We start from the raw sequence: 25,087 nt of genomic DNA on the forward strand, positions 1-25,087 counted from the left end.
TCCTCTTTCAAGAAAAGTATCTACATGTATTTTTACAGTTACTCTGTACTTAAAATTAAGGGAGATGCAGGATGGCCCCAGGCAAACACAAGTCTGCGAAAACACCCGTTGTACAGGACTGTTGGATCATGACACCATCTGATCCAGAGGATTACTACCATTTTCTTACACACCAGGTATGAAAAGCCAGCTGTCCCATTGCTTCAGAGCTGAAAGACAGACATCCATTTAGTCTGTGGAAAACCTTTTTGTTAGATATAGACCCAGTGAAGGACATTTTTTTCTTAGTCCATTTTAATTTTCTTTAAAACTGAACAAAAGACAACTATTTTAGAGCATAAAACATACTCTGATGGAAGATTCCCAATTCTCATCTCAAAATGAATACTGTCCTAATTATAAAGAGCAAGGAGCTACATAAGCTAATGCACTGATTTTAGGTACTATGTAACCTCTCAACCAATGCAACATTAAGCATAAGCAGATAATTCTTCCAGTGTTTCTTCCTCCTGCTGTACCTGACACGGTATGAGTGTTGTTTTTCTCAACTCCATTTCATAAGGCTTAAAATAAAAAGCCCTTGCTTGCACTAGACTTCTTAAAAAACCAAAGATACAGACAACCATTTAAAAGATTTTATTATAAAACTATTTCAACATCTACATCCAAGTAAAAGACTTAAAACTACAGCTCTACTTCCAGAATAAAGTCAGTGAATGCTGGAAAAGGTGCTGTATTGTCTAGGTAGATAGACATAGTTTGTAATACTACAGAGATTTCAAGTGGATTCCTTAAGTGCTACAAAACCTCTGCCTGCATCATGAATATTCCACAGCTTCTCTCTGCAAGCAGCATCACAAACATTTTCCATCACCCATCCTCAGCTGCTTTGAAACAGAAATTACATCTCCTAACTGGAGCAGCTGCAGCTGTGTTACAGATGTACCATCAGATCACAACTCAGGTTCAAGCATTACTGGGTGCAGGCAGAAAGGTATAAATTGTGTTTGCTTGACAATAATGACTACCTAGGTATGTGTTTGTGACCTTGTATTCAATACAAAAATCAACAAATACTCAATTATTTTATGACAGTGAGACCAGCTTTTTCACACCTGTACATTCTAGACAAAGATATTTCCTTTTTATTAGTCATTTCATTCACTGAGCTGAGCCCAGATGCATGATCTGGTGACCTTTGGTGACTGCACCTCATTCACCAGGATAAAAACAGCCCAGATGCAGTACTAAAGTCATCATACTCAGCAGTTATCATTCATACATCTAAAATTAGTTTTTAAAATAAATGAGGCATATCAAAATTCTATTTTATTTTCAATGAGAAACAAAGCTCAACAGGACTTCTAGAACACAAAGGTAGTTTCCTATTAAAAACCATTTTAGATTCACAGTGGAATATGAAGTGATTTTCCATCCAACAAATAGAAATCTCTAATAGAAAACTATCATACTGAGCAGGATGCTTTGCTGTATTTGCAACTTCTTGCACAGGATCATGTAAGATAATATGATAATTAGGTAAAAAATTCAAGTAATATTATACAGCCCTGATGAACTTCTGACTGGCCAGCTTGGCAATGTCCAATAGTCTAGCATCTGTTAAGTTTACCTTGCTTACAAAAGTGAAAACACACAAAGATGGGCAAGGAAGAAGCTTATTGAGAATGGAATATTTTCAGAACAACTCTCTCCCACTGGCTCTGTTCCTGTGGGAATTCCCCCTACTTTTCTGTTCATAAAAGCTGTTCTGTAGTTTTCAGTGCTGCTTATATTTTGAAACATTTCCTAAGCCATTTCCATTGTAATGAACAGTTCTTAGAATAAATTTTTATAGTTCCAACACCACTCCTGAAAACCTTTCCAACAGACCTTCAGTGCTCACCACAGCTTTCAGATTACAGATTCCCCATGTACCTCTTTGAGCTGCTGTGGTCTGATACAAATTTGGAAAATACAATTGGCAGATTTTGGTTTAGTGTACTGAGCCACTAACCTCCTAACAGCACAACAGAAACAAACCACAAGACTGTGTTTTAAACATGCTGTTTTTCACAACATGCTTATACAATACACATCACCAAAACCTTTCTGTTCAACTTGCACATCTGACTTCAGTTCTTGGAAAATCCTAACTGACTTACTTGGCACACATTCTCCAGAATACAGGGATGTAGGCTAGATGTACCCTAACATTAGAGCTGTTTATATTTCCATTTCTTTCCAGTAGCTTTTAAAAATACCCTGATTTTCTTCTTCATTACCTTATGCATAGAAGCCTTACTTGACTGATTTCCCATGAACAGCTTAACATAAAATATCTAGCAACGTGACTCACAGGGCAAGGCATCGCAGAAGAATTATTCCTGGAATACCTTTTTTCTTTAAATGGGACTTTTTTATATAGGGAAAACACTTTCTCCATACCTCCCAGGGCTCCCTCCCTTCCAGTCAGGCTGAATTTGAATGCTGTTTGCATCTTGCTACAAGACTGCCATGTTAAGTGAATCTTTTCCAAATGTTATAAATACAGCTTTAAAGTACAGATGTTATCTATCTACCTGAGAAGTTCTGTAATAAGATAAACTGCTGATAACTATTCTAACAGAAAAATATGCATCAACATAACTCATGTTTATCAGTATTCAGAATTCAAGCATTAAACAGGATTTGAAAATTGCACACCTCTACCACACCAAGTCTTTGATCATAGTAAAAAAATGGCCTGATTTTCCTCTATACACAGCTCTTCTTTAAAGACATATGTGCTCCTATTTTCCTCATCCTGAAGTCCACAGCAAGGTTTCAGATCCAGCACATACAGCCTAGGTTTATAATATTCTTATCTTCTTTCTCCTCTGCCAGTTCTGAAACTTGCTTGTTTGGAGGTAGATTAGTACTTCCAGACGCTGCTCTTGAAGCCAGCTTGATCCCTTTGGGTGTCTGGATACCAACTTCTCTTCAGAAAGCTGCACTCTGTTTTGCCACATTCTTTGGGTCTTTACTTGGGACACACCAGTCATCTGCTTCTGAGGTAGCCTGGTAATGCTTGGAAGCTGATTTGTTAAAAACTGGGAGTTTTTCTACTGATTCTGTTGATAAGGCCTAAAAGTCAAGAAGGAACAAGTTGCTTGGTTTCTATCTCTCAATAACGCCACTTAGCAAAAATTCATTCAGTATGCCTAAAGTGTTAAGCCAGTGACACTACAAAATGAAGTTATTCACACAAGTGTTTCTACAATAGATGCAGTAGTTTAGGTGCTTCAGTATCTATGACTGCTTTGGATAATTTGGCAGGACAAATGCAGTAACATCACATCCTATTTATGCATTTTTAATAGGCCTTAAGCAGTACCCTCCCACATGATTTCAAGATAGTCCAGGAATGCATGGAAAAGGACCTTCATTTGCAAAATTCCAGAGAAAAAATTTTAATAGAAATGTTATATATATATATATATATAGCTGAACTGCCTCTTCCTTTTGTACTTCTGCTCTGATTGTGCTTCAGTGTTTTCAGAAAGAATTTCAGAAAGAAATTCAAAGCAAGTTTTTCCCATGATTAAGTGAAGAAAGTAGAAAAGAATATGTAGTGCTGTTTGCAGGTTTCTTACAGAAACAGCAGTGCATGTTATATGCCCAGTGTTCAAAATTACTGGTATCTGGATCCCACAGCTTGCTCTAAGGCAGATGTTGAATAGCACCTTGACTCCTTAAGGATTTAGTTTACATGGATTTTCTAGTTCTCAGAGTAAACAAACTAGATCTGTTGCTCACACCTTTACTGCACTCTCTTCAAGTACTTTGTATTCCATGAACAAGGAGATAACATCTTAAAACAAGCTGAAAACCAACAAGGCTCTCACTAGTAGTTTTTCAAGTAAACTAGTTAAAGCCAAGTGACTTTTTTAATACCAGTTACTAAATCTGTAACTTCTCAAGAAAAAACAAGAGCTACTCATGAGCAGAGAATTTGTTTACCTTAAAATGGTAATGAGTAAACCCACTGCATTAATGGTAGTTATCTCTTATTTAACTAAATTTAAATACATACCTTCAAGTAGATGATAGCATCTGTTCCATAACCACATATGGAGTAAAGATTTAGATCTCCTTGAAAGTATTTAGCATACAGACGAGAAATTGGCAAGCCATACCCAAAGCCAGCCTAAAAATAAAGTACAATATAAAAATAATCAATTTTTTTACTAGCTCTTATGGCTTAAAGTTAAATATCTGGAAAGTCTTCAGAGATTTTTAAGCTGTTAAAAAATCCTTTGCACTTCCTCTTCTGGTAGAAGAAAACATAAATCTCTACTCTGTTTCATAGAGAATGCTGAAACTGACCATTAAAAAACCCAAAACCACAAGAAAAAAGATCTCCATGGAAGTGGAAGGGTCTATATTCATGTCCCACTTTTACAGATTACATTTCAGTATTTTTCCCTCCCTTGTTTTTGCTAGTACAGCTTGATTAGTAAAAGGAGCTTGCTACTGGGAGATTAATAACAGTCTAAAAGCCTGTTCTAGTTGTGCTTGCCTCCAGAAAGACAGTGTGATTTACAGTAAGTTTAAGGACTGAGTGGAGAGTGAAGACAAAGTAAATTAGTGTCATTGGAATGTAAGAAGAAAAAAAAAAGGGGGGTTAGATTCAGGTTGCAATGCTCTTCTTCGTTTTTCCCTTTAAAAGCATATTTTTGTCCACTAAGCTAAATATCAAAACTTTGTTTCAGAAAGTGTAAATTCATATTTATGGGGCTCGGTAATCTTTGCACATCCCACAAAGCAGCAGGGTGGACACAGTGCTTCATTATTAACACAGCAACACTTACAACAACCTAATTGTAACATAAGTATTGAAAGTATCTTACAAGAGGGGTATTTCGACCATCATCCATACTTGGCCTTGGTGCGGTGGAATACATGTAGCTGAACAGCTGCTCAATTTTCCTTACTGGAACACCACCTCCTCGGTCTGAGATCTGATTTAAGAGAGAATGAAGTTAACAACAAGCATGGTAATACCATAAGAATGGTATTTAAAATGCTGCTATTTGAACACACCTTTCCAACAGTCATAAATGCAAACATTTGTTTTGCAGCATATTATTTTCCAATTAGATAATTGTGCTACGTGGAGGCTCGTATCATCGAGAATGCTCATGTGCTCATACACAGTATCTTTGATCTTTTCTCAGAGGCCAGAAGATCTTTTAATAGAATCAGCTAAGCATGTATAATAACAAAGATTACATTAAGTCCATACTGTAGTAGGCCAGTAAAATACCTTGATTGCCAGGTCTTCTTTCCCTAGAACAACTGTCACTTCAATCGGAGAAAGGGTAGGACTGTTTTCTTGGAATTCAACAGTTGCTCTCATTGAATTCTGTGGAAAAGAAGGTTACCATGATCAGAGATTGTTGAATCCACGCACTTCAAACCACGCTCATTGTACATAGAGGCAAAATTACCCTCTATTCCTATCAGTGCCTAGTTTCCAAGGGACACACTTATCATTTTGGCATAATGGGAACAGAGGAGGTCTCACACCTAGAAGTATATCTAAGCATAGCCAAGACTCTTCGGAGTGAAAGATTACAACTTCTTGCCCAACATAACTCAGGCACTGTAAATTAAATAACATAACTCCCTTAAAGTCAACAGGTTTCTGGAGAAGAGCAAAGTTCAGCAGTTGCTAAAGGCTTCCAGATTTCTGCATCTCATGTTGGCAGCACTGAAGTTTGGCCCATTCACTACTCCTAAATACACTGTCCAATCCACAGAAAAGGCACCAGGCAAATCTGCAGATGTAATCTCTAAAAGTAGAAGGCTAGTGGTGGTCACAACCCCACAGCCCACTTAACTCTCTCAGTTTACACTGACATACCTTAAAGAGCTCAAAAAGCATGTGAAAAAGATGAGATGGAACATATACAATGGTAATTGGCTCTCCTGGAGCTTTTCCTAGAGGAAAGGAAAAATACAAAAGATTTAAAAGGGTGATGACATTTTCCTATATTGTATCCAAATTTTACAATGAGCAAGTTGCCAAAACAAACAAAAAAATAAATCAAGTTTAATTTTTGGTTTTCCTCTCTCCAAAATTGGCAAACAGCTTTATGCATTCTTAACAGTGTTTAGATTGCAATTGCCACTTGCTTTGTAACAGCTTCTTTTCAAATAAACAAGTAAAAAAATCAAGTATTAATTCCCCTTTAAAAATAAAGGATTTTAATAATTAAGCAGACTGCTGACATCAGACACATGCAGGCAGCTCAGACCAGACCCAGCATTTCAGCAGCCTCACTTCCTCACCCCAGATACAGAGCTCCTCTGTAGCAACTTCTCATGTTACTTTAAGTCCAGGTTTGTCTGACTTTTCTCAAATTCATAAATGGTACCTCAAAAATTTAGTGTTTAAGATACATTGACATTTGAGTTCTAACACAGGAGGTTAAATGAGGTGCCTCTACTAGAAAATGAAGAGGAACTAGCCCAAGTCAGATTAACTAGTATGTGCATTAAGGTTACAGAACTGGGAGCCTTTTGAGTCAGTAAAAGCAGCAGTTTGGCTATCAATAGGAAGCTCTCATCTTACCATTCACTTGAGTAAGTTTCAGTTCTGGAGATGTTAAGTAATACTGGTCACACAACATCTTGGAACTTTCATAAGCATCTGAAATAATTATTTAAATAAATGATATAAAGTATAATATCAAGCAATGTAGAAATTCATTTTAATGCATGGCAGAATACAGCTTTTAACTGCATAGCTGCTAAGGTGTTAGAGAGTCTAAAACATAGACAAGCGAATGTGTGTCAAGGGAATGATAACTTTGCATCCACTGTGTGCACTATAAATTGAGAACAAGGGGCAATTATAGCAGCATGAGCAAATCTTTGTACACTTTGATAATTGTGCATCTGTTATCTACCTGTAGGTAAAACCAATCTCAACACCTCAGACAACTTCAACTCCTACCTCATCTGTCACTTGCTAGGACTTACTCCAACATGGTTTTTTGCTGCTACTTTGTATTTTAAATTCCGTCCTCTAAAAGCTCGTGCCTTGGTAAGACTGCTTTCACCTATTTCAATTAAAGCCAGTCAGCATCCTCTACAACAGAAGTTGGTACCCAAACTGCTTGCAATCAGATATAGATACTGATCAGGAAGACAAACATTAAAGCTCTGAGAATACGCACCATTCACTACTTCAGCAACATCACAGCAAGGATCAATACTTCCAATGTGCCTTGGGTGCCCCGAGCCAGACTTATCATCAAAAAGAAGAGCTGTTTGAGATGAGAACAATACAGTATTTAATCACAAATACTGTATTATGCAAAAGCCTAAAAATTGAGACTAATACAGTGAAATCACAACATATAATCACATAAAATATTGAATGTTATTTATGCCTTTTATGAGTTAAAATGCTATATAATGTCAGCAAACTATGTTGGCTTCTCTGTAGTTCACATCTAAAGGTTTTTCAGACATTGATGATATCCCTACATATTCCACAAAAGAGTTACTTCAATTATTCTGTAGTCTAGAAAACAAGTTTTTCCATTACTCTCTTAAGTGATAGTTTCCATTTCTAACTTTTCAGTGTCACACAAAATCATGTGAAGCAGTTCTCCATCAATTTTCAGAAGTGCTGACATGAACATGTTACTCATTAGGTTTAAGTTTTTTCTCAAGCAAAAATTTCTACTTACTGTGTTGGTTCATTAGCATCCGGGTGGAAATACGGCTCATGTAAAAACGATCCAAAAAATATTGGATGTTATGATTGGTGACAGGATCTGCTTTGAAAGTGTCTTTGTATTCAATTATTCCTTGTGCCATTGTAGGAACCACATCATGATGTCTGTTTCGGACTCTAATCAGAGTATCTATAAAGCTAGGTCAAAAAGAGATCTTTTTAGAACATTATTCTCAGATTACACAGATGCAAGCTTTGTATAATGTAATTATTTAATCCAGCACCAGCACAGCTAAGTGCTTAACAGCCTGTTAAAATACAGTCTGTTTCTTTCACTCTTTTAAAAGTAATTCCTCACTAACTTAACCCAGAAGAGTTTGGCATTTTTAAAACAGAAGGTATAATGAGCCATATCAAATTCACTGCCCGTTTAATCATTTATTTGAGCAGAACATCTTGGAAAGAAGCAGAGATGTGACTTCACAGATAATTTTTTTTAGTATTTCTCTGTCATGACAGTTCGAGGGACAACAGACCAGCTTGTTCTATGTTCAGCTCTTCTGCTAGATTATCAAATTCAGCTCATGATGGCTGTCAGTCTAAAGTAAATACATTGTGAAAAGTAGAATGTGAACTAAAAAGTTCCAAAAAACAAATTAAAAGCTTACTCAGATAAGACTTTTTGGTCATCTGGGCTTTTCTGATTGAACTCAACCAGCTCCTTTAGGCTTTGGATGTACCTATTGAAAAAGAACACAAGAAATATATGCTATTAATTGATTTTTATTAATCTATCAACTTGAAAAATACTTTGTCTTGTGCACATCATTAGTCCTAACAACTCAGCTAGTTTTAAGTATCTCTGAAATATCAAAGTTACAACCAGCAATGGGATGACAGATTAACACTTCTCGACTGCCTGAACCCCAGAAGTTTTAAGTCTTTTTTTGTGCCTGCCACCAAAGAGGAACCTAAACCCTCGCTTAAGGTATGTAGGATCCCCTTATAACTCTCAAGTACAGAGTATTTCAAAAGAAGATCCAAATGACAATGACAATCAGTAAGACACTTAAGCAAAATTTTTCCAAATCTGATCAGCATTGGCGGAAGCTAAGCCTCTTGCACTAACACCTGACAGTCTTGACGCACATGGCAAAGGCACAACTGTTGGCTATATTAAGAACAGTTTCTAGATCTCACTCTAATACTTCTACTCTTTATGTCAGCCATCCTGGCAAATGCTGCAACTGTGCCAGTAAACAAGGTTAAATCAGATTCAACCACTGTATCAACTGCAGAGATTATGTTAATTGAATTTCAAACACTCGTTGCACGTGTTAAGGCAATATACTTTGGGACAGAAGCTCTGTTAGTAACTGCATCAGTGACAGATCAAAACAGGTACATAGCCTACTTTCCCATTTTGTTTGGGTCTAAGGGTCTGTAATGCCATGGGGAAAATGTTTTCTTTTCCCCCTTCTTGAAGAGTAAAAAGTGAGATTTGCTCTATTAGCTATTTCAAACTGTGAACTCCCCCCCCAACACACTAATTTAAAGATGACAATATAACCATTGGTTTTCAATTTAATTTTAGTGTGCTAGAAAAGGACAGTGTGTAACAGCTTGCAATTCAGCTTTGAGGAAGGAACTGCATTTCTACTGTATGTATGCTTTCTACTATTCAAAAAAGTCTGTAACAACAAAGTTCTCAAAGCTATGTTAATTTGCATGCTGAATTCATGCAGTTCATACTCACCAGCTTTTTACTAATTTTACTGATGGAGTGCCTAGTAATTTATCAGGAAGAAGATCGATTTCTTTCAGGATGTTTGCAAACCTCACAGGAAGCTCTTGTCGCAGAAATGAGAAAGAAGTTCTCTCACATCCATTAGTCGAGCCTATGAATAAATCCAAAATAAAGTTTTTGTTTAAGAAAGTTTCAAGGTGTAACTACAGATTGCTGACTTTCCACGAACTTCAGGACTCTATCCGTCTGCAATCATGAGGCTTTTACTGGCCAGGTCATCTAAGTGTACATACATGTTTGTGCTGAACGCTGTTTACATGACAGTAAGACACAGCGTGCTCTTGGACGGGATACTTGTACAGTTCCCACTTAGCATGAGACTTAATTGCAATCCCCTAAGAAGTACTCCAGCCTCTGTAAACAGGAGGTTCTTCGGGGTGACGTCTGGCAGCATCATGCGCGCACGGCCGCCAGAGCTGCCAAAGCGCTAATGGCATCAGGGAACAGCGCGTTCACTCCGCCTGATGGCTCCTCCCGCCCCGATGTGCGCGGAGCACGAACACGCCCCGCAGCCCATGGACCTCTCAGAGCCCGCACCCTACGAACACCCCAGAAACAGCGCTGTAGCGCATCTTCAGCTCTGATGACGGCACTCAGACGTCTCCAGCGCCTGGCATCTGGCCGGGGGGTAACTGCGGCCGGGGGTGCCCACCCTAGGCGACCTCCCCGCCGCCGCCACCACCCCGGCATCGGCAGATTCCCAGCGGGGCTGGGAATACCAGGCAGGGGCAGCTCCCCTCCTCCGCCCTGGCGCTGGGCAGCCGAGCCGGGGGTCATCAGCGACTTCAGCGCTGGCCGAGCGCGGACCCGTCGGGGCGGGGATCGCCGCCTCCTCTGTCCGGCACAGCACCGCTCCCGCACCCCCTTCCGCGGCAGCCCCCGGGCTCGCCCCTCCGCGGAGAAACGAGCCTCCGAGCCCCGGGCTTGGGCTGTCCCCCGGCCCCGACCTCCTCCTGTTCCTCCCCACTCTCACCAAAGTCCAGCAACTGCTTGATGGAGAGCGGGGACGGGGAGAAGCGGGAAAACTGCTCCACCTCCTGCGGCAACCGGCCGCTGCTGCTGCCGGCACTGGCCCCTGCCAGTGGGGCGGCGCTGCGCAGGGTTATCCGGGCGGCTTTCATCGCTCCCGGGGCGGCGGGTGCGTGGCACGTAAGCGATTGGGTGGGTGAGCGGGTGATCCGGTGGCTCCGGGACTGTCGCTATCCCCTCGCCTGTGGCGGGCGGCTTCACGTGGCGCCTCTATTTACAATCTCAGCGGGGCGGGGCTCCGGCAGGCCGCGCCCCGCCGGCCGCCTCGTGACAGCGCTGGCGGGGTTCCCCTTGCCCGGGGGCTCGGGCCAGCGGGCGGCTCGCCAGCGGCCCGGCGAAGTGTCAGGGGTGTCGGGCCGGGGGACAGCTGCGGGGCTGGGGCACGCGGAGCGGCGGGTGCTGCTCCTGCACCGCCCGCGGTGACCTTGTGTACCGGGCAGGGGCCGGGCGAGGCCGGGGGGTGGTCGTGCCCGGCTCCGAGGCGCCGCGTTGCTCCCGCCCCTCACGGGCTGCGGGGGGGTCCGGCCGTGTGCGGGCCGTGCACAGGCTGTGCACAGACACCCAGTGGGCGCCCGGGCTGCGGGGGGAGCGGGGGGCGCTGACACGGCGTGAGGGGCGCGATGGCGTCCGGAGGAAGCTGTGTTCTCGCACTCATACCGGGGGTGCTGGCGGTGCTCGTACTGATAGGGTAACTCCAGGGTCGGCGCAGACGCTGCATGGAATGCAAAAGGAGCAAAATGAGATCCCAGGGTGAGGGTGCCTCCATGTAGGCCATGGCTGTGACCTTGGTTAATAGTGACCAGATACCCGAAGACAGCTGTGCTGGTGACGCACTGGCCCCAGATCGGCATGTGGCCTTTATTTACTGTCACTAGAGCTGACCTAAGAAGGGGCTGATACAGTGCTCTCAGGGACAGCTCATCTTCCATTGTCACAGTCGATCAGGGAAAATCCAACTTTCCTCTTTGCTGGAGAAGGAGCTTGGAATTCCAGTGCTGCCTGGCCTTTTCCCAACATGCCGAGTCCACTTCACTGAGGGCAGGGTTTGCATAATGCATTGAAGAATGGAGTTAATGTCAGCAGAGGGCTTCCTGACATCTGAAAACTTGGTCTGTAACAGCAGGAGCATGTGGCAGTAAAATAATACAAAATAATGGTGCCCTAATATTTGCATACAACTCCCCAGTCCAATTTTATATGCATATATTTACACACACAAACATGTAAACTTTTTCAAGGGAAGGAAGATAACATTCCTAACAAGAAATGCTTGCACTTAGTTTAATGGACAGAGAAGAATACTTTAGCTTGTCATTAGACTGTTTTTTAAACTTCATCTCATTTAGTCATTATATCTGTTATCCCTGTTTATGGTTCTACTCCCACTGTACTGTATGTTTTATTATTTTATTGCTCCCTGTTTTATTATTTTATTGGGACAGTTACTCTGTTATTTTTCCATCAGTTATATTCTGGTTTACCACAGTGATTGAATGTTGGTGTATGAAATTTGAAATGAAGCAAAATGTAGACCTCTAATAGCAGCAAATGTAATCACTTTGATTTTTCCTGTTTTTGCTAGAAGTTAAAAATTTAGGAATTTGGGATTTTCTTTTGACTGTTTCAAGTTGGTTTGCCTGCAAGTTGCAGTTGACTCACAGAAGTGAAAATATCATACAAATTTGTTTAAACTATGAAACATGTATAGGATAGGTTTTGTTTTGTTCCATTTTCTTCCTGAAGCTACTAATTGGTGACAAGCAGGAACCTCAAAATTAACACTTTGCAATAAAATCTGGGTCAAGAAAGTTCTCTGCACTAGGCAGTTATTCCAGTTTATAAGGTCACTATTTCTATTCCTATGAGATACTTCGTTTAATCTGTTGGTGTGCTGAGCCTGCTTAATACAAGTAACTTGAATATCCTATGTGAGTAGTCATTTTACACACCCTGTTCTGAATAGGGAGAACGTCTACTAAGAATAATTTCTGTTGTTTGCATTCATTTTTATTTACAACAACTTGTTTTCTCATTGTTTTCCTGGTAGTTATATGCAGTAAGGTATGAACAAATCTCTTACATATTCAGTTTAGCTCTGAACAAAGGTAAAATTGAAGTTGCAGGAAATACAGGAAGTGTGTTGCCTTCCCCATTTGTTAAAAGGGCAAAGCTCCAGTAATTAAAAACCTGGATGTTTTTCAAATCAAAACAAACTTCTACAAGAATTTTTCACATCAGCAGCACAAGAACAATGTTTTATTATTCAGATGAGCTTCTAAAAGAAGCATGTCTCCTTCATAATTCAGATTTGCTTCTCACTCATTGTATGATAGTTATATTTTACAGGAGATTCTGAACAATATAAATTTCCATTCTTGCATATATAAACTATATATTTGTGAAATAATTGTTATGGATGTCCTGAATGTTGAGCAAGACAGCTAAGCTTCAGGCACAAATGTAACAATATATGAGGATTCATGATCAGCCAAGCTGCAGGTGAACTGGGCTGTGAAAATTGTAACCAGTTCAAAGAACGCCTCTGTCTATCCTGTCTTTAGCAGTGTTCTCACTTTACTTCCTCTCCAAATCACCATTTCACCCTCCTGAAACACGTGACAGTTTTAAGTGCAGGTGTCAGAGAACGATATTTTGACTGTGAAGGACAGTGCCAAATTCTGAACTGCAGTATTCATGAGAGGGGGTCTCATTTCTGCTGCTTAGATATTTTAACTTTCCTCTTCTGAACTGCCCTGGGGCAAGTTTTGAAGAGGTGGTAACAATGCCTGCAGTTGCTTGGTCACAGTAATGTTTTGCTGACTATGCTTAAGGAAATGGAGCTGTGTTAACATTCTGCTTTTTCCACAACAGATGGGTCCAGAAGAGTGGAATGAATGAAGCCTGGATTTCTGTCCATTTGTGTCCTAATAGCTCTCCATTGCAATCAGCTGTCTCTCGCCTCATGTTTCTTATGTCCTCACCCCTGCTGGAGACACTACATGCTGTACTTAGATCAGAGCCGTGTTCCTGATCAGCCAGCATGTGTAATGACTGACCATGTTGCTGTTGTCCAATAGAAGGTATCATGGTTGCTTTTGCCCTACCTTTTTCTATGTGGGGACAAAAATTTAAGGTTTTTTTCCTAACCCAACAAGTGCTGGAGACCCAATAGGATGTGCTGGGATGAGTGCCCTCTCCTGACCAGCCAGAATACGTGGGATGACTACTGGTGTGGTTGCTGCTCTCAAGTAGAATGAGTCTGGCTCAGTTTCCCCACCTTTTTATTCAGTGTGGAGCAAAATTTTAATCTCTCCTCCCTAAACCACCTCCTACTTTGTACAAAGTTTGTAGGGAGTTGATTATCTATTCAAATTTGGTTAAAATGCTTAGGAGGTTTGGCAAACAGGTGAACAGGCAACATTATGAAAGTTTTTTCCCTTATGGAACCAGACTAACATTCTCTGCTAGGGACAAAGGCAACTTCTAATCCTGCTTTTGTAAGGAAGGGTAAATGATAATCCAGGAGGAGCAGTAAGTCTGGGTGGAAATTAATGGTAGCACTAGGAAGTTTTGAATGTAAGTGGAAGCAATAGTCTGGTGACAAGAGCATGAGTCACATTCTTAGCTCTTCATGAAATTTCCAGCAGTACCAAGGGCAAATTGCTCACCCTCTGCCTGCAGATGGTTCTGCATTTATGGAACTGGATTGATACTTTAACCTACTAATACATTTGTTTTCTAAATATTTATGTGGCACTTTACATGGAAAAAAAATACAGAAATAGCTTTACAAACAAGGGTCATATCTTCCCGTTCTCATCTTTCTGTCACCCAATGCTGCTGCCTTATGAGCTGTCAAGCTGCTGGGGGCTCCCTGTGCAGCCAAAACAGCCAAGTAGGTGAAAGGTTGTGGAGAAGCACACAAATAAGCTGGCGTGCCTCTTCAGTAGTTCAGTGAGGGAAAGGTTCTGCAGCTGCTCCAGCACTTTCACAATCTCTCCCAGCTGGTCATAACTTGGCAAAAGTCAAGAGTACGGTAGCTGGATCATTTTACAGGTGGAGCTGTGGCCGGTCAGCAGCCTGCTTGGAGCTGTAAACATGGCAACTCAGCAGCCCTGAACAGGAGACACCCTTTTTCCTCAGTCCCTGCCTTTGTTACCCATGTCTGAAATTATCAGTTAACTTCTTTAAAATCATGGAAAAGACTGGATTGCTGGTTTCAAAATTGCTTTTCCAGAAAATAGCTGGAGGCTTGCACGAGATTAACTGTGGGTGTTGAAACTGGGAGAGTAGAGATAGCAGAAAGGGAAAAACCTGTTTTGGAGTGTAGCTGTACCATTCAGGAAATAAAGCTAAGACTCAAACTGTGATAAAAGTAGGACTCAAAAGTGTTTATCTTGAAATGCTTGTCAAAATTCAGGAGGCTGCTTACTAAGTAGGGGAATAGTAATCTTCAGCCAAGTACTACACCATTGCAGAGGAAGTAAAGGTAGACTTTCAGGGTGGGCTGGCACTGATCTGAAGTACATAGCTAAACACAAAATAATGTCTTTTTCCAGCCTCAGCTGAATACCGTAGCAGTTCTTGTGGAAGAGCATGTGGCATGCTCCATGAGAGCTGCAGGTGCAGAGGAAAATAAAGAGGAAAGGTATCATCAGGACAGCTGCCACTTTGGGCCATGGCTGCCTTTACTGTGAACAGCCCTGCTCTGGAGAAAATCACCTGGGGAAAAGTGGACACCTTGTGGAAAGTCAGAGAAAAAGTTAATGGTACCAAAAGAATACATCTTTTAAGGTCTAAATATGTTTCATCTGAACAGTTATATTTTTCTGTAGGAATATGGGAATGCGGTTAGTGTAACAGGATTATCTCAAAAGTTCTGGATTACACATTTTAGGAAACACCTCACCCAGAGAAGAAGGAGTTCTATCTTCACCTGTAACCCTTCCATGGGTCAGGGGCTTTGAACTGGTACACATACTGCTTTTGTTCTTCAGAGTAGATCACTCTGGGTGAAGAGGAGATGGTTTTGCTAAGTCTTCTACCAGATGCACTTGATACTGTTGACTGTAGCAGGATAATTGGTAAAGTGGATGTGGTGGCTTGAGTTTCTGCTCCAAACTGGAGCCTTGAATTGTTACTCCAGGTTATTTTGTCTGAGGCTGATCTTAGAAAGCATTTCCAGTTGTTCCCTCTCAGCATTTCCTTCATCAGATATGAAAGGGTTTATTTTCTTTTAGTGTCCAAATCATATGAACTTGATTGAGAAGTTTAGTCTAGGAAATAGTAAGCCAAGACGTCATCTAGAAAAGGGCTCTCTAGGGTGTTACCTGGCCACTCTTTCAAAAGTCTCATGGTATCTCTGGAATGCTGCTTCTCCTTAGTGCTTTGGATTACCCAAGGGAAGTTTGTTTTTTGTTTGCAACACCCTGACTATTATCGCTGAAGTGTGAGTTCAGAGATACTAATCAGTTGCTCTCATAAAGACTGAATTTCCATAACATACTCTATGGGAGATATCTACACAGTAGGTGCATGGGAGTTTTCTTATTTGATGAAATGTATAGCCACAGGCTAAGATGTGATAACTGCAGTTAAATATGAAAATGTAGCTTGTGTATTAAAATAGTCCTGATAAAGAGCCAGTACTATAAAAAATGTTGCACTGCACAATTAAAATGCTTTGCCTTTGGGTCTGAGAAATGCAAAATATTTTTGCGTCATGACTAACAGGTATCTAATTATGGGTAAATCACCAGTGCAACATTGCTGGAACATTAAGAACAGTCTAAACAAGGATGCTCTCCCTCTCTCCATTTACTGTGTGTATTGGGTTGACCCTGAGTTGATGGACAGTCTTTAAGACCAATTACGCTTTTCACAATTTACATATTTAAACCGCACAGAAAGGTGGGACTCCCCCTTTTTGTCTGAGCTCGCTTGCTGGGAGGTGGGGGGGCTCCGAGCCTCCAGGCCCCGCCGGGCCAGGGCCACTGCCCCTTTCCCCCTTTCCCAACGCTGTGGCACGGACCCTGGGTGGCTGGGGGGGGCTGCCTCGGAGCCGCAGGCAGCTAAAACCAGCCATGGACTGCTCACAGCTAAACCCATCCAGCGCGGCTTCTGGGGACCGGCGGGTCCCTCTCCTCTCCATGCGGAGCCGGCGGAGTCAACGGGAGCCGGCAGAGCCTCCTGTCTGCAGCCAGCACACTTCGTGCTGAACTGAAGAGGACACCACGCAGCCAGCAGCACAAAGGGAGCGAGGCTTTCCCCACCGTAAAGCCTGAACAAGAACACCCTTCAACATGGCGGCCTCAGAGCCAGAGAGAAAGAGAAGTGAGTCACATGGGACGGAGCTGGAAATGGCGACGGGAGAAAAGAGGGCGGTGCCGCGATTCTGGCGCGCAGCTTAAAAGAAACCTTCTTGCATGCCGTGGTAAGAAACTGTAATACCACAAACTGTTTGTCTCTTTAATCCATTTGAAGAACATGGGGGGATGGAGTATCTTCATGTGCCTGTGAAGATTGTGAAGAATGCCTATGCCAGGCTATATAGAAGTAGTAAGAGGCTGCTAGAGACTTGTGGCGAAGAAAAGCCTTTGTGTGCAGGCCAAAAGAACTTATCCTTAACAAGATGAATAACCCCATGTGATGGCCCATGTTTTGTAGTGTGAAGGAACTGTGAGATTTTTCATGGGAGAGATGTTCTACACACAGCAGATTGTTTGTTTCCGGGCGGATCTGCTGTTGGTGGCAGTTTGGGAACCACGTGCAACTGAAGGAAAAACCCTTTTTTCACCTTAAGCATAAGGGAGAGACTTTTCAAGAACTGGAACACTGACTAACATCCCATGTTCTGTTATCCCTTGTGTGAGCTAGGTAAAAGGAGAGAAGTGCTGGAGGGGGGGGATTTGCTTTAATTTTGTTTTGTTATTGTCTCTTTACTTTTAATTCTATTAGTAATAAAACTCTTTCATTGTACTGCAACTGTTTAAGGTTTGTGCCTGCTTTGCTTTTCTCCTAATTGTTATCTCACAGAAGGAAAATAAGTAAGTAATGAATATTTTGAACCAAAACCACTACATTTAATTGGTGTTTCCGCCCGGTTTCTAACTCAACCCGCTACACTGTGTTACTGTTTCAATCTTGTGGTATATTAGACAAAATCCACAGTTTTGCTACACAACATTAAGTATGTTTTCTTGTAATTCTTTTAATATTATTTATTACTCCATCCACTTTGGTCTTTTCAAATTCAGTTTTCAATGTAGTGCTTATCTAATAGACACTGAAATGAAAAACAAAATCATCAGAGCTATGGTGGTACTTGATTTCCAAGATTTCTGTCTACCTAAAGTGACATAAAAACTCACATTAATTTAATATTTCTTCTTTTCATTTACTGAAATGACACCAATATTCTAAATTTACTGTGGTGGTTACATTTATATGCAGGCATTCATGAAGATACATTTCAGTTAGTTTCTATATGGGAAAAGACACCTAGATATAAAAAAAAAGAAAATTAAGAGTTAAAAATATGTGCAAATACAAGTCCTGATTCCCTATTATCTGGGACATAATACCTGGGTACAAATAACCAGCAATAAGTTTGCAGGTACTGGTTTCAAAAAAACACCTTTTAAAGAAAGTATTTTAACATACTCACAGGAGGATACAGTCTGTGAAATAATATCTTTGTCTGTTGTGAGACAAATTGAATTACAAATTTAGTTTGAAAATAATATGTTATCAACAAGCATATTTGCACTGCACAAAACCAGATTCACTAAAATGTGTAAGATCTCCATTTACACCAGATAAGAAGCAGCGTAATTTCTTCTTGGACACTCACACAAGTACTGTTGAAGTGAGAATTGTTAAGCGTTCTATTTTGTGGATACTCATTATGAGTACATGTTTAAGTAAGGTTGAATGTTTGGGCATTTCCTCATTCCCAGAAAGAAATACAACAGTATTTCTCTGTTTCAACAGTACTGGAGAAATGTTTTGAAATTTTAATATTCAGATCAAGAAATAAATCCAAGGTAAATGTAAACAACCAGAAGATACTCTAGACAAGAAAAAGCTTTGTGATCACCACAAGAGCCCTTGCTAGCTTTCAGCGACTGCTGAGAAGGGAGGGCAGTGCTTTCCCCTGGTTTGGGTGCTGGAGAATCAGTTTCCTTCTGCTTTTTGTTCCAGATATGCTACATGGAATCCTGGAAACCAGTTCCTTATTTGCAACTCCCTATATGCTGAAGTTTAAGAAAGAGAGATAAGAGTGTTATCAAAGAAGCAATGGAGTAAGATGCTGAAACGGATATTGCTTGGGTGTGTTGCCATGCTGAAGTAAACAAGTGTATCTGTGTTTATTTTTATTGGTGTTTTGGGCTTACAGCATGTACATCAAATGATGTACACGCTTATCACCTCTCATGTATGGAAACAGTTTTTAAATTCTAAGCATTTCATTTAAAAGAAGTCAAATCAAATCAATGCCAAGAACCCTAGTTAGGATGTAATTTTTGCTGAAAACTACCTTTTTCAAGGCCTTGGAGAAAAAAATCAGACATTTAGTAACATTAAACAAATAAAGACATTTCTATCACATTTCCCTCAGTCAAACCTTCATTACATTTTCCCTCTTTATGTGAAATACAGTAAATGGATATGGTATTTGCCCTTTCCATGAGAAAGACTCAAAAAAGTGTTGGACTGCATTTTGAGAAGCAGTCTGTAGTTTTATGTGAGCACTTTTGGCTGCTTAATAAAGGCTGCAAGACCTTGCAGGTCTGAGGGATTTCAGTTAGAGTTATGAACCCATAGCACCTTGAGAAATTAGGTGCTAGGTCTGACCTACCTGCTGAATCGAACTCTACTGTTGAAAATGGGATAAATTTCCATCTGAAGGCACTGAAAAAGAACAGAGCATTTTGACTCCTAAAATTTTCTCTTTGAAGTAAAAAGGGTGTCTCTATTTAACCATTCCTGGAGAAAAGTTTTTAATATTGTATTTTCGAATCATCCAGATAATTCCAGTCCTTTACAGTCAGTTCATGTTTCAAATCTTGTGCCAAATGCTTACATGCCTTGGAGTAGAGAAGACCCAGAGGGAACTCATAAAATTATATAGGAAGGGCACCAATTCACTCTTGCTGAGAAGTAATTTGGTTTGGTTTAGTAACCTGTGAAATAGTTCTGTAAAATTATGAACTTTAAGGAAACTGCAAAGAGTGTGATTATTGACATCTGCTGTAGGTGACCTTTACATGCTGAAAAGATCACAAGGTAGTAAAAACAAAAAAATTACAGCCTCCTTTCCTTCTTCTCTCTAATGGTCTGAAATTGAAAAATTGGATCTATTGAACCCCAGTTAAAGTTAGGACAGCCAAATAAAACAAGACTACAACCTGCAACTTGCAGTTTTCCAAGTGTGTAATTTATATACTTTAGAGACTAAATGCTGCTGCTTGAGGGAGTTGAGTCGCCACTCTCACCTGAACATAAATCACTTCATGGTATTTCCATCCATTCACTACCTCTTCCGTTAACTTCCCCCTCTATGGTAAAGAAACATATCCCAGTATTTCAAAGGAATAGATGTACACGTGCAGATCATCCAAAGCTGTTTGTCCTGATTCTTTTCTCAGTGCTATGATGAGGGCTGTGTGCCTCACTATCTTTCCTACTTCTTAGTATCTTTTCTGGCTGTTCTTTCTTTGCTGTTTGTGTTAACATAATCTAAACTCCTGGCAGCTTTATGAAATTTGTACTGGCATTGATCAGCTTGCAGGTTATGGTGAATGCCTTAACGTCATAGTTGCTGACATTACAGCAGTATGTAGCAGCTAACATTTTTAGTGCATTAGCTGTGCAAATGACCTTTTAACTCTCCGTAAGAGCATCTCACAGTTGTCCTGAGTCAGCGTGCCAGTTACCACAATAGTCTGAGGGTGGCATTTTAAGTGTCTCTCGTCACCTTGATAAGGGACCAAAAAGGCAGTAGCATGACACTAGGTATGCCCTATGACACACATTGCCTGAGTGTGCTGGATGCTGGGACATGCTGAAGGGGACCCAGACCAGAGCCAGAATAGCATTGCTTTCCTTGATGTAAATATCCCCTAACAATTCCCCCATAATCACATCAGTTAAATTATTTTTTCCACAGCTCCCTTTGGAAAGGAATTCTGTCTGGTCCTGTCCTGTCACACTCTTTTCATTTTAATAAACATGTTTTCCAGAAGTATATTGAGCAACACGATGAGCATTGAGACATGCAATTGCCTCATTCTTCCTTTTTTTTTTTTCATTAAGAAAGTTATTAACGTTTGCATTTTTTAAAATTTAATTTTATGGCTGATACACTGTTTACATCATGGTCAAAAGGATGTGTTTCCCTGTTCTAGTAGAAGTGTATGGACTGTCTGATCCCAACTTCTGTGTGTATTTGTACATAACCTTGATTTGGCCTAAGAGAAAGCCTTGATGCTTGCAGAACAGATTTATTCTGGGTCATGACTGGGAAACTGGGCTGTCACCAGTAGGGTACAACCCAGATTTTCAAATGCTTTGGAAAGTATTTGAGGATCTGACATCTGTGTCTGGAAATACATTAAGTAGAAGTTGTTTACAGGAAAGGACAGGCTTAGTATGCTCACTAACTATTGCTGAAGAGCTGGCTGTAATGTTCTGTACTCAGAGTTCAGATAGTAACTCATGAGTTGTTATATGAGTTAAGTGGATGATTTTCAGCAGGACGGTGGGAAATCTTCTTGCCAGCTGCGCATATTAAGTACTATGCATAGCTGTTGCAGTGTGAGATACTAGAGGGGATTGCTAGGACATCCTTGAAGTGATGGGTAAACTTCTCAGCAAGAGGGAAGTTGTACATGTGCCATTTCCGGTTACTGGATAGTGTGTGAATGACTGTGAATGAAGTCCTAAATCAATGTCCACTGCATTCAGTTTGTTTCCAGTCATTTCAGCTGTAATCTTAGCTGGGAACTGGATCAAACCTCTCTCTGTAAGATTGGAGATAGCAAAAAGCATGCTGAAAGAAAAAATGACAGTTTTAAGGTTCATATTTTAATTTTTCAATCATTTTTAAAGACTTCCAGAAAAGTATTTTTTGAAGTCTGATTTCCCCCTTTTTCAGTTTCCTACATTATGCATAGATTAGTTCTATGAGTAAGAAATTTTTTTTCTTATGGCTGTCTAACTTGAGGAAGTCAGTAACCTAGGCCACCTTTGTAGCAAGGAAAAAAAAAAGCAGACATTCATATCCTTGTTTTGAAATCCTTTTCTCCATGTGCTTTGTTCTTTCTGACTAAAATAAGCAATACTTCAGTTTTAAAAGTGCTCTGCCAGTGTCATGTCCATCATTACTCATGGACTGTCAGAGGAAACATGGGATATCTGAATTGAGAGAGACCATCGGGGAGATCTGGGGCCAGGAACCAGGAGGCAGGAAAGGAGGAGGAACTGATATTCCCCCATGTGAAGACCAACATCTGAGTGCACTCTGTGGTCAGGAGGGAAGCAAGGGACACCTAACCCCGGAACTGCCTGTCTCTTCTCCAGATGTAGTCAGAAAATATTAGAAAGGTAAGATGGAGCTCTCCATGGAAATTTTTGACTGATTGAATGTTGCTTTATGCAGGATCTCAGTGAAAAGAGCCTCCTGCTATTTTAGTCAGTTGTTGGGGCCACTGTGTTCTGTCAGACAGCTCTCTTCCCAGACTAGGCATGCATAACATGTTAAGGAGCTTCACTGAGCCATCCCACCCGTGTCCATACAGTGTAGACTGCTAGGATGGATATCCCACAGAGTGGGATAGGCCTTTTTAGCGTTCATACCACCACATATAGGACCCTGATTAGCTGTTGCTATTACGCTAAAGCACCCCACAGGTAATGACTGAGAAGAGATGATCTTGCTGGGTTTTTTGGTACTGGGGAGGGGTAGGAAAGTGAAAGAAAAAGTGGACTTAATACCCATATTCAAAACAAGACCAATCAAAAGATGAGACATGGATTGTAAGTTGCTGCAGACTTTATTGCTAGCAGGGCATGCAAACCTTCTGGTTTTTTCTGGTCAAAAACATCTTTGTTTTCCTTACTCCTTCAGACCTTGGATAGATGCTCTCACTGTCAGGATGAACGGTGTTTTGGTTTTTTTTCCATGAGTAAGTGACGTATATATGTTTAGATATTCCCTAGACTTTTTACAGGTGTAACTCTGTATTAATTAGTTGTAACATTAGCCTAAATTCTAAAACTGGGTACTTAGCAGGGAGTCAGATATAGGCTGCTGCTTCAACCCACACAGTAAGACCTAATGAAACATGGGAAATGTCCCTAAGTCCCTTCAAGGAATTGCATAAATTATGTGTCCTATAGCAAGTCTCTAGGTCTAAGCTAAACAAAGTTCTTTGAAAGATTTTCACACCCCACCCTGGCCTTTTGTGTTAGCTCCCAGATCAAGACTCTCACCTTTCTGCCCAGTTAGTCAACATCTGGAGGGAACAATACACAGATACCATTTGCTGCTGCTTGCAGACATCGAGTCTGAAGATCCAAGTCAGTGAAGGCGTCTCTCATTGTAGAGTGGTATCCAAAATGAACAGAAGCTGAAGATGTTTTACAACGAAAAAGTAGTCTGAGCAAATAATCACAAAAAAAATGAATCTACGATGGTTTGACTGCCTCTTTAAAATTATTACAGGAGAGGACCCAGGCACAGCTGACCTCCCTCTTTGTGCTAACTTAGGAATGGTCCCTCGGATATTATGAGGGTTGGCATCCATACAGGCCAATGCCCACACCTTACATTTTGATTGAGGTTTGGCACCTCTATGCACTTCTGAGTAGAGTAGGGAAGAAGAGCAGGGAAGAGGGTTGATTTGGGGAAGAGGGTGAGGGTGTCTGAATGGAAGACCTTGTGCCTTATCCTTTAGGAAACTAATTTTTCAGTCAGCTGCACAGAAGCTTCCCATTTGTCACAGGGGATATTGAGGGATGGGAGAGGTCTGCTCAGCTCTGAAGAGACAACAGTAGGCATGGCTGGAGTAAGGGCTGGACTTGGAAGGACTGAAGGCATGTTTTTGTGTGAGCCCCTATGTCAAGGGCTTCACAGATTGGAATGGGGTTGGACTGAGTGTGAAAGGCTGGTAGGTCTCAGGTGGGCCCTAAATCCTCAGTCCCAGCTCTCGCTGCCTGTGGGCAGTGTTCAGCACTGTGTTCAGAGCCACTATCCTATGCTTTATATTAGGATGGATAGTGGTGTTAGAATCAGGGTAAGAGTTACAGTTAGGGAAAGGAAGAGTAAAAAGAAAATTGAAAGAAGCTAGATACAAATATATCCTGTGGGATCTGCTTGGACGTGTGCAGGTCTGGTGTTGGCAGTGCACTTAGACAACATTTTCATCAATGTACTCAGGTCATGTATTTTCTTGTGGGCTCTAGTCACTTTGCTATTTTTACTTCAAGGATTATTTCAGATTTATGTTTAGGGACAGAAAGAAACAGAGTTGTTTTATACTGCATATATAATTTGGAATTCAAATGAGGTTTGGTATCCATACAGGGTAATGGTTTGTTACTGATATCTGCGAAAACTTTAGTCCCAAAGTGAAGAAAAAGATTTCTGAGGATGTCAATCTTCCTTAAGTATAAACTCACATGACTTCTTTTCCTTGGCAAAATACTGATGAGAACTGGCCCTAGTTCTGCAAGAAACTTAAGTACAATTCTGCACTAAAGATACAAAGTGTGTAGGACAATGAACAAGATGGTATATTAATATATTATTGTCCTCTACTTTCCAAGCAAACAGGTTGTAGCATTTGAACTAAGTCTAGACATGATTAGAGCCTGGGTTACATCTCCTGCATGACATAAACCCAGAGCTACTAGCTCACATAAATAGAAATTTGTTAGTTTAAGGAAGATACGAAAGAGATATAAACACAGCTAAGACAACCATGGCAGTTGTAGTTATGGTACATTAGAAACAGCCTGTTTATGAAAACTAGGCAGCAATGCAACAGTATGGCATTCCTCTTTTACTCTGGCAGACAGTACTTAAATATCACCTTGCAACTTAATAAAATGAGAAATATTTACTATTCCGTGGACCTTTTCTCCTCCATATGGCTGAATTCCTTGAAGACATTATTTTTCTCATTTGTGAAGTGTCAACATTTCCATAACACATAATTTTTTTCCCACTGTCGAAAGAAGGAATTCCTCATTCACTGACATTTGTCTGAGAGCTTGGCATGCCTATACGTGACCAAGTACCCACATGCAGTAGGGTTTGTGTTTTGGCTCTGAGCAGAGGTGGTAAGGGAAAACATGATATAGGTGTACAGAAATAGACTGGGTATTTAAGATTCTAAACAAGTTGTCAGATCTAATCTAGGCCTCTGGTAGGGCTAAACCTATTTTCTCATTTAACACAGATATTCGGTAATATTCTGGAGGAAAATGCTATAGAGTTGAAAATTAAAAGTTTCATA

General features: G+C 40.8%; 1 protein-coding gene across 1 annotated transcript; it reads right to left on the minus strand.

Moving 5' to 3' along the window:
- Positions 1-621: 621 nt before the first annotated feature.
- Positions 622-10,770, minus strand: PDK4 (pyruvate dehydrogenase kinase 4). Its single transcript, XM_082283921.1, has 11 exons — positions 10,510-10,770; positions 9,486-9,627; positions 8,398-8,469; positions 7,743-7,927; positions 7,224-7,313; positions 6,617-6,694; positions 5,906-5,982; positions 5,306-5,404; positions 4,890-5,000; positions 4,073-4,186; positions 622-3,123 (listed from the first exon to the last, which is right to left on the minus strand). The coding sequence occupies exons 1-11, from the start codon at positions 10,655-10,657 to the stop codon at positions 2,980-2,982; spliced, it is 1,260 nt and encodes a 419-aa protein (XP_082140047.1). The 5' UTR covers positions 10,658-10,770; the 3' UTR covers positions 622-2,979.
- Positions 10,771-25,087: the final 14,317 nt, after the last annotated feature.

Source organism: Coloeus monedula, assembly GCF_965178545.1.
Source record: "Coloeus monedula genome assembly, chromosome: 1".
Classification (NCBI taxonomy): Eukaryota; Metazoa; Chordata; class Aves; order Passeriformes; family Corvidae; genus Coloeus; species Coloeus monedula.

What these genes read in the sequence shown, in the direction of transcription:
- PDK4 (XM_082283921.1), bottom strand. Translation starts at nt 10,657, where the DNA reads ATGAAAGCCGCCCGGATAACCCTGCGCAGCGCCGCCCCACTGGCAGGG. An exon ending in TGTTGCTGAAGTAGTGAATG is followed by an intron (nt 6,695 to 7,223) that starts GTGCGTATTCTC and finishes TAATTATTTCAG; the next exon opens with ATGCTTATGAAAGTTCCAAG. An exon ending in ATGCTATCATCTACTTGAAG is followed by an intron (nt 3,124 to 4,072) that starts GTATGTATTTAA and finishes CTTGACTTTTAG; the next exon opens with GCCTTATCAACAGAATCAGT.